The following is a 14,481-nucleotide window of genomic DNA, read 5'->3' as shown; positions in this document are numbered from 1 at the left end:
GGGGGAGGGACTGACTATTAAGGGGTAGAATGATGGAATTTTGAGGGTGAGGAAACTTCTGTATACAACTGTGGTGGGAGATAGAAAACTCTAATAATTTGTTGAAACTCATTGAACTGTACACCACAAATAGTACATTTTACCATATGGAAATTAGATAAAACCAACAAGGATTTGGACAGAACACAAGCTGGAATGCAGACTGGGACATATAAATCTAACTGTATTACAAATAAATCAAATAGCCACCCTGAAGCAGGTGGAGAAGAAAGGAGTGACCCAAGTAACTTTGGAAAATGGTGTTTGGACTGGGTGCTATAAGGCTAAAGACAAAAAGATCTGTGCCCAAGCAACACGCTCTAGTTTTAAATGTGTTTCTTATCTGGTATGGATTAGCAATTTTTAAAACTGCTTTATATGTGTACTAGGGTTGAACAAACAAGTAGATGTACTGTGGATAATGAGAGCCAGGCTTCCCACAGTCACAGAAAGAAGTTAAAAGAAAAGGGCAAAAGTTAGAATAAACTGTGGTGCTGGATTTGAGTGGGAATATCAGTATGAACTCATGTCTTGTTTATATGTCCACACATTTACATACATGTAAAACATATATATACACAGATAGATACAGAAATATAGATATATTAAGGTATATTCATGGGGCGGTATTTATACATATATTTCCTATGTCTTCTGAGAGGAACTAGAAGCAGTGATAGCCTAGCATTCAGATTTTAAATACCATTCTTTAATTAAAAGAAACAGGGCTCCTTGCAGAAGTGGTTGAATCTAGGGCTGGGCCAGGAAAATACAAGATGAGCCTGGAAATCTTGCAATGTTAGAAAGTAGGGTAGTGCTTAAAGAAAAAAAAAATGAGACACAGTGGCTCCTTAATGGTCTCTGAATGGCCAAAGCTGGAACGATTTCAGCAATAAAAGAATAATGGTATTGAATTATAACCCAAAGAATAAAATAAATATCCATAAGCTCATACTGATGTAAATAACTGAATAAATAAATAAATGGGAGAAAACATACAACTCCTCTCTACAAAAGAACTCCAACTAGTAAATGAGGAAAATAGAAAGCCACCATTAACACACCATAAAAGCTGTTAGCAAGAAAAACCAGCTAAATTTAGTGGGTGAAAGTTTAAGGAGAAACAGGATATTTGCACAGGCTTGAAGTGTCTCTCCCCAAATACTTATTAGTTACAGAGAAGAACACAGTAAGATTACTGGAGAAATCTAACAGGCATCACCATAAGCAAGAGATGAATATTAACTGAAACAGTAATAAGGCAGGCATACCATGTACCCCCGAATATGAGGCACCAAGAAGTACACAATATCACTTCTGTGGTATTTTTCCCAAATTGCATAACCTCGATCTAGTCATAAGAAATCATGACAAACCCAAATTTAGGGACATTTTACAAAATGACTGACCAGTAGTCTTCAAAGATCCTAAGGTCATGAAAGACAAAGGCTGAGGAAGGAGACAGGACAAGTAAATGCAATGTAGGATCCTGGATTGCATCCTGAAACAGAAAAAAGACATTAGTGGGTAAACTGATGAAATCTAAATGAAGTTTGTTGTTTCATTAACTGTATCATACCAGTACTAATTTCTTAGTTTTGATCACTGTACCATGATTATATAAGATTAGTCAGGGGAGTGAGACATAGCCTCTGTAGAAGCATTCAAAATGTATTCATTAATTCATTCACTAAACAAGGACTTGCCAAGCCTCTACTGTCTGCCAGGCCTTGTGCTTGCTGCTGAAAATTTAAAAATCAAAATAAAGAGAACAAAGGTCCTGTCCTCAAGTAGCTTACAGCCTAATCAAGGGGAGGTAAGGCACACTGACAATTATGCTGTACAATAAATACTTTGGGAGGGAACAGAATGGCTCTACAGAAGAGGTTACATTTCCGTTGAATTCACCAGACTGATAAGAGGGAGGGCATCCCTGGCGGAGGGTGCAGAGCCTGCAAGCACAAAGACGTGCCTGTAGGCTTGAATTCAAGGTTCCCTTGGGGGGCCAGATGCAGATGAGGCTGGTGGATTAGGCTGAAGCCATTAGAAATTTGGGCTTCATACTGTTCAATGGAAAACTGAAAGTTCAAGTGGGGAACTATTAAATGTTTTTAAGCAAAGGAATAAGATAATCAGATTTACTCTCTCAAAAGATCATTTTAGTAGCTATATGAAGGATGCTGTGGGAAGAGTGATCAGAAAACCAGTTAGAAGGCTATCATAGTAGTCATGAGAGAGGATGGTCCTTATGGAATCCCTAGGATTTCCATGGCTGAAAAGACCTTGTTTTTGAGTGGGGTCAACAACTGTGAAACTATTTATCAATTGAAAATCAAGAGGGAAATCAGAAAAAAAAAATCAATACGTTCAGGCACTTAGAATAAAAACAGACTTTTAATATAGTAAATTCTCAGGTGTCCAGAAACCCCTTCTCTAACAGATGAATTAGTTTATTGGCGACTTCAGATTCTTTAACTCTGTAATTGCCTGACTTAAGTTCTAATGTGGTTTACCAAATGGTAGACAGAGGAAAATAAATTAAAAACACTAAATTTAATCAATTTGGCTCCCTGACTGCTGTTTAATATGGAGAGTCAAGGAGAAGGTGAAAACTCTCATTACACTGAAGTGTGCAGATTATCTACCGAGTGCATACACATATCCCCCATCTTCATCCATAAATCAGAGGTCACTGCAAGAGAAAACCTACGAGTAATTGGCTCTTTGTATTGACGCTCTAAAATACTCTCCCACTTTTCATATTAAAAGTTTATTTGGCCCCTTCACCCGAATAACGTTTGCGGTGCTCATTTCTCCTTCACCGGATGGCCCTACAGTTTGATGAATATGCCTTACAGCTGTGGTTTGGGCAGTCTCTCCATCTCACGTGAGTCTATCAGAATAAGAATTGCCAGATCAATTCAGCCAGCCACTCGCTAAGCAAAGGAGGACTCATCTCGGATCTGACTGCGTTCACTTGAGGGCTAAAGTTATTCTCAGCTGCAACCCCAGAGAGACGAGAAGAATACATTAATTGCCCTGGTGCTGGTAAAAGGTGTTCTGTCCAGCTACCTAAAGCAAAGCCGTGTTGCCTTTTCACTGTAGAAGACTTCCCGGTAAGGGCGAATTCCCGGTCTTACGGCAAAACTCAGAAACGACTGCAGTTTTATTCTCGGTGCTCTCTCTCGTTTCGCAGCTACTTACAGTCAAACGGAGAAATACCTACTCACCTGTAGACAAAGCAAGAAATAAATTATGCTGAAGAGACAAAAAATCAGGGAGCAGACATGTGTTTTACTCTCGGTCTGGCCATGATGAACGAGGATGAAGAGGGGCTTGTTTTTTTCTTCAATGAGAAGAATGTTTGAGCTCGGTATTTTTACCATTTTTTATGCTCATTAACAAAATCTTATTTTCCTGTCGTTCATAAGTTACTTGATATTTCCATCCTTCTAAAACTAAAAACATTTTCTTCTCTTGGACTCTGACCGGCTGCAGGGTATGTGTCAAATGACCCAAACGCTGCACGCTCACCGGCATGGGATGGGTAATTCCGCAAAGCGGACGCCGCAGGACCTCCGGGACGTGAGTGGGCTGAAACTACCTATCCCGGCGTGCCCCGCTCGCGAGCTCAATGGAGATCTCTAGTCGTCCGGGTCACGGGGCTGCGCGCTCAGTGCGCGCCTCCGGATAGCGGTCTGGGTCCCGCCCGGGGCGGAGGGCCCTCAAGGGCCGGGAAAACTGCGATTCCCGGCATGCCCTGCCACGGGTGCGCCTACGTACGGGAGCTACCGCGCCGGAGAGCGGGTAGGTTTAAAACGCTGTCTTAGTTCCGTAGAAACCAGCCCACCTGCTGCCGGACAGAGTCACAGGCGGACAGACGGACTGTGGGGTGAGGCTGCGGGACCCTGGGAGGTACGGAGTCCGCGGGGGCGGGTCGGCGGTTCAGATAAGGTCCCAGTCAGCTCTCCCTGCCGCCCTCTCCCCTAGCTGGCGGAGTTTACTCTTGCCCTCTGGACCTCAGGACCCTGAATTATGGCGCTTCTGCGCTGGATGCCGGTGAAAACCGTTTAGGAGCGAGGTTTGCATTGACTTGGCCCCAGCGGGGGAAGGATAGCCACCAGACAGGGCCGCGCATAAGCCCCAGTCCGACTTTTCTTTATTTATATGTTAGGTTGGCGTTATAGGTTCCTGCGAAAGCCGTTTCGTTTTCTGGTTTTGCCACCGGTTATCTTCCCTGGCCCACTCGTTAGAATGCAGGTGTCAGGAATTTACATTCGTTCATTGCTGTTTCCCCAGCTCCTACCAATTAGGCTGGAACAAAGTTAAATTTTTGTTGAACTGTACCGCTATTTGCCACCCACAAATGTCCCATATACTGTCTGGGCTCTGAAGATAGAAAATGATTAAGAATCTGACCTTACTGAGGCGAAGCTCGGGTTAGTCTGGCTTGAATGCTCCACACTGATCTTGGAGCGCCCAGGACTAGGTCCTTGAATCTTTTCTGTTCTCTGTTATCCAGTCTCCGCGGCTTTAAAAGCCATGTATATATTGACAACTTCAGAATTTATATCCCTTATTTGGAGTCAGGGGAGAAAGGTCCACTGAGTACAAATGGAGTACAAGTTTCCCACATATTTTTAATAAGATGCAGATTCCCACCTAAAATTTTTTCGTGTAATTGTCGAAATGTCATAGTTTTGCTGTTATTTCCCCAAGGTACCCAAAATGGATATAAAATGCTTACATAACCTTACAGGGTATGTGTGCGCATTCAGCCATAAAAACAAGATGGAAAACAACACAAATTAAATTGCTTCATTTTCTCAGAAAAGAGAAAGTAAGTCTATATATGTTTAGGTAAGAATTTGATTGGCATCATCACTCACACCCACCTGAACCTCATCTATACTGGAGCGTCTCAGGCTTCTGGAGAGAAAAAATACTCTCAAACAAAAAGGAATAAACTTGGCCCCCAGCCTCTGCGGGAGAGGAGGTTTATAGAAAATTCATCCTAAGGAGGGAGAGATCGAGGTGCCTGGGACACTGACTGACGGTGGGCAGAGGATAAAGCTTTTGAGTGAAATACATGGTGTTGTCCTTGAAATATCCTCTTAGTCAATCACTGAGGTTCAGGTCATCAAAGAAGTGGATTCAAAAACTAAACAAGACAATCTACCCTTTGAGGATTTATTACAAACAGGTCTCAGGGTTAGTTGAAAATTCTTCTCTACCCCCTCTCCACGTGAGGAGAAAAACAATGTCAAGGTCAGGAGAGCCCTCAGAAACAAAAATGGAAACAATGGTGACCCAGTAGCAAGAGGAGGACAGCCTTAATATCCACCAGGAAGTCCCTGAGTACCTGCGAGCCTGTTAAAGGAAGAGTAAAGTAAGAACTTGGGATCCAGTGAATCCGTTGAGTTGAGGTTTAGAGTCAGGAGAGATTCTCATTTTCGCTGCAGTTGCTCATACTCCTGCCTCTCCTCCCTTATCCGGCATGTCCAAGCAAGGGTAACAGAAACACCATGCCTCCACACACAATCCGCAGGCCACCTGGAGGCCAGTGGCCGTAACTCTATGACTTCCATGCTCAGTAGACTTACAACTCTATATGTTATTAAGAAGTTACAGGGCTTCCCTGGTGGCGCAGTGGTTGAGAGTCCGCCTGCCGATGCAGGGAACACGGGTTCGTGCCCCGGTCCGGGAAGATCCCAAGTGCTGCGGAGCGGCTGGGCCCGTGAGCCATGGCCTCTGGGCCTGCACGTCCAGAGCCTGTGCTCCGCAAAGGGAGAGGCCACAACAGTGAGAGGCCCGCGTATCGCAAAAAAAAAAAAAAAAAAGAATTTCAGACTTTCAATTCTATCTGTAACTTATGGGGATAGAAGCCATAACTCTTCTTACAAGAAGAAAACTTAGCTCTAATTGCTAATATTCCAGCAAAGAGACTATAGCTTGAACATATCTGTGCTTTGCTGTTTTTGAAAAGGAGTAAATATCATTGAATGCAGCCTTGAACCTAAGCCCTGATGCTTGATAGCAACGATAATAAAAATACTAAGATACAAGCTTTTTTTTTTTTGCAGTACGTGGGCCTCTCACTGTTGTGGCCTCTCCCTTTGCGGAGCACAGGCTCCAGACGCGCAGGCTCAGCGGCCATGGCTCACGGGCCCAGCCGCTCCGCGGCATGTGGGATCCTCCCAGACCGGGGCACAAACCCGTGTCCCCTGCATTGGCAGGCGGACTCTCAACCACTGCGCCACCAGGGAAGCCCTAAGCTTTTATTTTTAAAAAAGTTAATTCATAATACTTTCATAAATATATCATTATCAAATTAATACAGTGCTGTCTCTATGTTTAGGGAAAGTATTTCCAGAGAGCTCAGGTTACCTCACTGAAAGCATGGCATGAATAAGACAAATGTCATAAGTAATATACTAGTAAAAGCCAGGTGGCTTTGAAAAGGCAACACTTGCTTCTGTAGACACAGGCTCCATTCTTATATCTGGCAATAGCTACAACTATATGCTGTTGGTTCCAAAGTAACAGGCCAGGAACTCAGTGTTGCTTACCACAACCACTGGAAAATAATTTGGTCAGTAATATTTTCTTCATTTACTCATATGTCCAATAAACATTTCCTGAATGCCTACCATGAGCCAGAAACTGTTTTGACACCAGGGAATGCAGCAATGATCGAAAGAGACAAACTCCCTGCCCTCCTGGAGCTTATATTCCAGTTGAGGAAATAAGTAAAATATATAGTTTGTTCACTGGTGATAAGTACAATGGAGAAAAAGTAGGAAAGAGGATGGGAGGGAGGCTGTGGTGCAGGCTTCCATTTTAAACAGAGCGGTCAAAGGAAACCTCACTGAGATGATATTTAAGCAAAGACCTGTGAAGGAGGTACAGGAGTGACATCTGGATGGGACAGAAAGGTCCAGAAAGAGTGAACAGAGAGTGCAAAGACCCTAAGTCAGAAGGCCTGATGGGTCCACAAACAGTAAGGAGGTCAGTTTGGGAAGCACAAAGTGAAGGAGAGAATAGTGGGAGATAAGGTCAGAGAGTAATAACAGGACAGGTTGCTTAGAGCCTTAAATGCTATTGTAAAGGTCTGCCTTTACTTTCAGAGCTATTGGAAGGTTTAGAGTGGAGAAGTGTTGTGATCTACCTTAACTTTTAACTGGATCAGTCTGCCTAGATGGTAGCCAGGCAGAGATGGTAGAAAGACAACAGCAAAGTAGGAAGACCAGTTGTAAAGCTACTACGATAACCCAGGGGAGATGCTGCTGGCTAGCACCAGGGTACTAGCAACGGAACAGTAAGAAGTGGTCAGTCCAGACATATTTTAAAGATAGGTTTGGTTGATAGATTAGATGAGAAAGGATGCACTGGAAGCATGGTGTTGCCATTAACTGAGACAATGAAAGCCTATTAGGAAGAACAAGTTTCAGGGGGAAAGATCAAGAGTTGTTTTGGAAATGTTAAATTTAAAACAGGAAAGATGCCCAATACCTGACTGAACTTGCCCACCAAAAATGAACTTTTATATTTGTGTTAGTATTATGTGTCTGACTTGTGACATAAATTAATTAGACAGTCCTTTATATTATAACCAGCTCCCTGGGCCTAACAAGTTGCCACAGAAATTGCCCACCCCTCCCACCTCCAGCACCGCTTGTCATTTTCTTTACCTCCTCCTTCTTCCCATCTCTCTACCAACTATTATCTGGGACTACGATGTATTCCAGGACTGCTTTTGTTGCAAGCAACAGGAAAGCGTGACTAAACAAAAGTTTATATTTCTCACATAAGCAAAGTTTGGAGGTTACTAGTAAGTCAGGTTAATCTGAGCTTCTCTGGCCTTTTCCTTGTTTCTCAGATGCTGGTGATCCCAGACTCTTTGTTTACATTTAACAGTGAGGTACTGCATGGCTGACTTAAAGAGAGCGCTCAGAGCTCCGGGCATCATACAGGGGAAGGAAAGGACAGGTGCCATCATTTCTGTTCTTTTTATCAGGAAAAAAAAAGTCTTCCCAGAAGCTTCTTGCAAACTTCTGCCTAAAGTCTCACTGGCCAGGATATGTCACATGGATGTGCCAGCTGTAAGGGAGGGTGGAGACATGAACTTTTCAACTTCTTTTGGCGGGAGGACAAAGGAGCCAACTGCCTGTCACAAACCCCATTAAACACCCTTTCCGTACTTTTTCTCCCAACCCCAGGCCTGGTTTATTTCTATGTTGGCAGTAGCCAGACAGCAGGTGACAGAAAATGGAATGGAGGGTAAACCCATCTGGTGTTTCTTCACTGTTACCTCTCTGTTTTCTTCCCACCCCACACTATTGGTGGTTCCCCCAACCCTAGCCCTGCTTTCATGGCAGTAGAACAGGCCCTAAGGTTTGTCTTTGAGGTTCTTCTTTCTTTTACCTGAGGGACACTATCCTGGCCCATGTGGTAACTTGAGCAGGAAACTCCAAACCTGGCTTTTTTCAGAAATGTAGGTGAACCTTACTTCATATCTTTGTGTATCCAGAGACTCTATTAATATCTGTGTCTACTTTTGTCATTCCCTTCAAGAATGAATTGAAAGCATGAAAAGCAGTTAATAGAAGAGAACTTCTTTACCCCCGTCCTGAAGCTGATTGTTAACAGAAAATCTAAAGAATTCAAAAAGGTTATGTGTGTCAGAAGTGCATTCTGTTTTATAGAGGAGCACAAAGGAGAGAAATCTTGGTCAGGAGCATAAAATAAGAATAAAAAGAAAATTTGTACCCTTTGACCTAATCATTCCGTTTCCCCTATCTTCCAGCCCCTGGCAACCACCATTCTATTCTCTGTTTCTGTGAAATCAGATTTATTTGTTTGTTTGGTTTTTAGTGTCCATATATAAGTGATACCACACACTATTTTTTCTCTGTCCAGCTTATTTCACTTAGCATAATGCCCTCCAGGTTCATCCTGCAAATGGCAGAATTTCCTCTCATGTGGCTGAATAACATTCCATATATATATATCACATCTTTATCTGTTCATCCACTGAAGGACGTTTAGCTTGTTTCCATCTCTTGGCTATTGTGAATAACGGTGCAGTGAACATGGATATGTGGATATCTCAAGATACTGATTTTAGTTCCTTCAGGTATATACCCAGGAGTGGGGTTGCTGGATCATATGGTAGTTCAAGTTTTAATTTTTTGAGGAACCTCCATACTGTTTTCCATTATGGCTGTACCAGTTTACATTCCCACCAACAGTACATAAGGTTCCCTTTTCTCCGCATCCTTGCCAACGTTTGTTATCTCTTGTCTTTTTAAAACTAGCCATTCTAACAGGTGTGAGCTGCTATCTTGTGATTTCGATTTGCATTTCCCTGATGATTTGTGATGTTGAGCATCTTTTCATGTACCTGTTGGCCACCTGTATATTTTCTTTAGAAAAATGTCTATTCAGGCCCTCTGCCCATTTTTTAATTAGATTATTTCTTCCTTTGCTACTGAGTTGTATGAGTTCTTTATATATTTTGGATATTAATCCTTTATCAGATATATGGTTTGCAAATATTTTCTCCCATTCTGTAGGTTGCCTTTTCAAATAAGACATTCTGAGGATCAAATGTATAACATGGTGACTATAGTTAATAATATGGTATTGTATACTTGAAAGTTGCTGAGAATAGATCTTTAAGTATTCTTACCACAAAGAAAAAAAGTTACTTATGTTAACTGTGTGAGGTTGTTAATTATGTGGATGTGTTAATTATTTTGATCTTGGTAACCATTCTGCAAGGTATATGTATATAAAATCATCATGTTACACTTTAAATGTATACATTTATATTTGTCAACTATTCCTCAGTAAAGTATTTGTTTGTTTGTTTGGGGTTTGTTTTGTTTTGTTTTAAGTAAAAAGAGAGAAACAGGCCATATTCTGGGACCTGTGGGGGAAAAATAGAAGATGGTTAAAGAGCTGTCCTCAGTGGCTGTAACAGTGTTACATTGTCAAGAAGCTCAGCCTTTACGCTGGTGCCCCCTTAAATCCTGCCACCAGTTTTAAGACTTCTTTAATTCCTTCCCTGGGTCCTGGGGGCCACCTTCAGTGATTTGAACCTGAGGGAGTCCCCACTTCCATTGCCTGGGATACCTCAGGGAGGTATCTAATCACACAGCAAGTGGGAGAGGAAGGTGTATTACGAATATCCCAGGTGGGGCCTTTGTGAACACATTCCCACAGATACACTATTGCTAGTGATGCTTAAGGTTTATGGTTTGATTAGTACAGAAATGTTTGCACAGGATAGAGTTGCAGGAAAATGTCCTAAAAGTTTCCACCAATGATCTTGTCATTGAACTTTGGGCACATGATTCGTTTAAATGTTGGGACTGCTTATAAGCTGATTCTGCTTCTGTCACTAATACCTGAAAGAGTAGTCTCACTACTCCCATTTACTCTCATGTGGTCTTGCGGGAGGAGTCTGGAAATTTGATGTCAGTAGGTGTAAAAGAGTCTTTGCTATGAAGTTATGTTTGCAAGTTATTTTTAAAAGTCACTGCTTCAACTGCTCGGAGATCCAAGTACTGTAGAGTGTTGTTTTGTTTTGTTTTCAGAAAGGTTGGATGGGAATGTGTTAAAATGAAAATGGCTGGCAATGAAAAGAGGTAATAACTCCTTCAGCCAAGTCATAGGTCCTAGTGTATGTCTAATAGTAGCAGACAGGGTAGACTAGATTGTGCTGCAGTAACAAACTACCTAAGTCTGCGGCTTGTAACAACATTAGTTTCTTGCTCACTCACACTGTATGTCATGGATGGGCCATGGCTCTGCTCATGTAATCTTTACTCTGGGATCTTGGCACATGGAGCAGGCCCTATCTGGGTTGTTGCTCATCGCATGGAGAAGGGAAAAGAGATGATGAATGACAAGTTGGCTCTTAAAGCTTCTACCCACATTTAATTGACCAAAGCAGGACACATGCCATTTCCAAGCTCAACAGGACAGGGATGTATAATCCTCCACAGGAAGGGGCAGTGGCTATTTTGAACAATAATAGAACCAACTACACTAATATTGTGACTTTAATCTCAGGTGCATATGGAAACTACAATGTCCAGACCAGTCCTCTGTCCAGCCTGCATCAATGCTACAGCTTCTGAAACATTCATGGTACTTCAGCAAAGGATGAGAATAGTTGAGGAACAGACCAGTCCTCTGAGGAATGACCTAATAATGTTGGACTTTGGTGAAAAAAGGTAACAAATTAAAAAATTGTGTCACAATATCTTTGTAGGTTGAAGAATTTTGCCTCACTGGTTACTCATAAGGAGTCACAGTGTGGGTGGTTTGGCAGGTGAAATAGGTACTTAGAAAAGAATTGAGAAATAACATTAGAATATTAATTAGAAAATATTTGCAAGATAAAGAGTTGTCCTGCGGTAATGGAGCTACTACCACTATTCTAAACAGATTTTTAAAGTGTGTTAATTAGGTGCACAAACTTCGATATCCTATTCTCCCTCAATACTTGATTAAAAACAAATGTAATTTTTTATATAATTAGAAAAAAAAATTTGGTCCTTTTTTAAAAATAAGAATAGACTTTGATGTTAGTTAAGGTGAACATCTACAATTTGATTCATGCATTTATATGGTCTGTATTTTCTTTCTCCAGATTTATTGTAAATTAAAAGAGAGGTTATAAGTCTTACAAAAAATTCATAGTTTAGAATGAAGTACTCAAAAGAAGAACTGTGTTTTTCCTTTGTACTCCTGGAGAAGTTATTGCCATTAAAAGTTAGATTGTCAAAGGCCTTGAGGAATCTGGGTGCTTAAGTGGCCAATGCTGAATTTACTGGTGTGATTTTCTTTAAAATTACGTATGTATTTCCTGAATGTCTCTTATGAAGACCTAAAATTAGTATAGTTGGTATAGCACACATAGAATAAATAACTCTTCAGCAAAGATTAAATTTGTACCAGTGTTGAGTATGTTAGAACAAAATGGGAATGTTTATTATCACCTTGTTTAAAACTTTTCGAAAAAGGATGTGAAATACTGCCTCCACGCTAACTTTAATTCTTAGTTTACCATTATAGAATTAGCATTTAACATGTTTTATATATCACTTGCTTTCACATACAAAATAAGTTTACAAAATATTCCAATTAAAATAACCATTAAAAAATCAGTGGTCTTGGGCTTCCCTGGTGGCACAGTGGTTGAGAGTCCGCCTGCTGATGCAGGGGACGTGGGTTCGTGCCCCGGTCCGGGAAGATCCCACGTGCCGTGGAGGGGCTGGGCCCGTGAGCCATGGCCGTTGAGCCTGCGCGTCTGGAGCCTGTGCTCCGCAACGGGAGAGGCCAAAACAGTGAGAGGCCCGCGTACCACAAAAAAAAAAAAAAAAAAAAAAAAAAAATCAGTGGTCTTTACCCATCCCACATTGGTCTCATCCTCTTTACCTAATAGTGCTCTCTATGTTTAAATTTGCAGAGGCTATCAGATACTGGTTAACTAAAGAATATAGTTTTTATACTCAGTAGAAATGTTACATTGATTCGATGGTTGGGATTACCCTATAATATTGTTATATTGGGATCTTTGTCCAGAGGCCACTTGCAAACTCCAAAATGTTTAGAGGAGCCTGTGAGCCAGAACATCATTAGCCCTATCCAGAATGAAATAATTTGTTCAGGAAAAACAGATATTTTATGGAAGAACTGTGAGTTTCTGGTAAATCAAATGTGCCGTCTGGAAAGCCTCATCCAGTCCTTGAAGATGAACATCTTCGTCTGCAAACTGAAAAAGATTTGAACCCACAGAAAACAGGTATAGAGAGAAGAGAATCATCAGAAATTCGGTCCTATGTGGGTGCTTGATGAGTTCATGATTCCTTTCCTTTCCTGACCTTCTTTAATCTGCTTGATGACCCTCCTGTCCTGTCTGATAGATTTTCTGAAGGAAAAACTGAATACAATACAGGAGGAGCATTCCAGGGACCTGAAGCTGTTGCAACTGGAAGTGATGAATTTGCGCCAGCAACTAAGAGATGTAAAAGAGAAAGAAGACAAGGCACAAGATGAGGTGCAAAGGTTGACTGTGACTCTGCAGCTTGCCTCAGAGACAAAGGTTTGAGTCCAGAGTTCTGGAATACAAACTCACTGTTAAAGTGTTAGCTGGAGGAGGCAACAGACCCATAAAACTGACTTTTAAAAATAGGTGATGTTGGTGTGAGGATTCTTGACATCTGTAATTTATCTACATCGATAGCCTATAACATTGTGTGCTGTCAGTAATTGAGTATTTATAGATTCCTACCCTCTACATGTGACTGTGCGGATCCGAGATATGAGGGAGTCTGTGCTCTTCAAGAGCTTATATGCTATCTAGGAGAACAAGGCATAGCAGGAGAAACTAAAGAGAGAAAATAAGGGTATAAGAAATATTAAAGGACCGTATAGGACAATAAGCAAATATTGCCAACTAAGTGTTCTATTTTCAGGTGGGTTTGGGAAGGTGTGCATGTCCTGTCTAGAATAGATTAGGCTAGGCTTCAAGGAAGAGACGGGAGTTGAGATGAACCTTTAGAAGGCAAAGCAGTGAGGTGAGGACATTTAAAAGACCACACACAGAGGCAGCAAAAAATAAGACTAGGGAAAAAAACTAATGATTTTGTTTTCCCTTCACAGGCCAGGCAGTGTAACAGATGTTATTTTGTTTAAAACATGTTTTGTTTAATCTCTGCAAAACCTCAAGATGTAGGATATTGTTGTCTCTCTCTTTTTTTTTTTTTGCGGTACACGGGCCTCTCACTGTTGTGGCCTCTCCCGTTGTAGAGCACAGGCTCCGGACGCGCAGGCTCAGCGGCCATAGCTCACGGGCCCAGCCGCTCTGCGGCATGTGGGATCTTCCCGGACCGGGGCACGAACCCGTGTCCCCTGCATCGGCAGACGGACTCTCAACCACTGCGCCACCAGGGAAGCCCTATTGTCTCTATTTTACTGATAAGTGTACTGGGGATCAGAGAGAAGTCACCTCTCCGAGATCACATTTGCCTGTTTTCTTCGTGTAACTCAGATTTGAGCCTAGATCTTTCCCTTGGGTGCAGTTAGGAGGAAATGCATAAACTAGCTGGACAGGAGTGAGGATTTGTTTGTGTAAAATAAGTTGGAAATTGGCTAGGGATAACATCATAGAGGATCTCAAAATCAAGAATAATCAAGTAGTTGGGCTTGATCCTATGGGGAGTGATTAAATTTTTGATAAGAAAGTGACATAATGAAAACAAGAAAACTAATCTAGCAGTAGTGTAGAGTATCAATTATAGGAGAAGAGATTGGAGATAGGAAAACCAATTAGGAATCCATTGCCTTATTTGAGACATAGACTTTATTAGGTCTGAACTACGGTTGTGGCATTTTGAGAGGAAAGATATGTTAGAATGTGGTATTGGA

General features: G+C 41.6%; 1 protein-coding gene across 1 annotated transcript in view; it reads left to right on the top strand.

Moving 5' to 3' along the window:
• The first annotated feature begins 3,691 nt into the window (after nucleotides 1–3,691).
• The window catches only part of CCDC150 (coiled-coil domain containing 150), a 90,616-nt gene continuing 79,826 nt past the window's right edge, over nucleotides 3,692–14,481 (top strand). The window contains 5 exon segments of the mRNA XM_060015401.1: nucleotides 3,692–3,846; nucleotides 11,119–11,282; nucleotides 12,637–12,815; nucleotides 12,818–12,856; nucleotides 12,978–13,156. Coding sequence (XP_059871384.1) covers nucleotides 11,125–11,282; nucleotides 12,637–12,815; nucleotides 12,818–12,856; nucleotides 12,978–13,156 — 555 coding nt within the window. The 5' untranslated portion in view covers nucleotides 3,692–3,846; nucleotides 11,119–11,124.

Source organism: Delphinus delphis, chromosome 7 (genome assembly GCF_949987515.2).
Source record: "Delphinus delphis chromosome 7, mDelDel1.2, whole genome shotgun sequence".
In the NCBI taxonomy this organism is placed as follows: domain Eukaryota; kingdom Metazoa; phylum Chordata; class Mammalia; order Artiodactyla; family Delphinidae; genus Delphinus; species Delphinus delphis.
The sequence above is the reverse complement of the archived record's forward strand: the minus strand, read 5'-3'. Positions and strand labels throughout refer to the sequence as shown.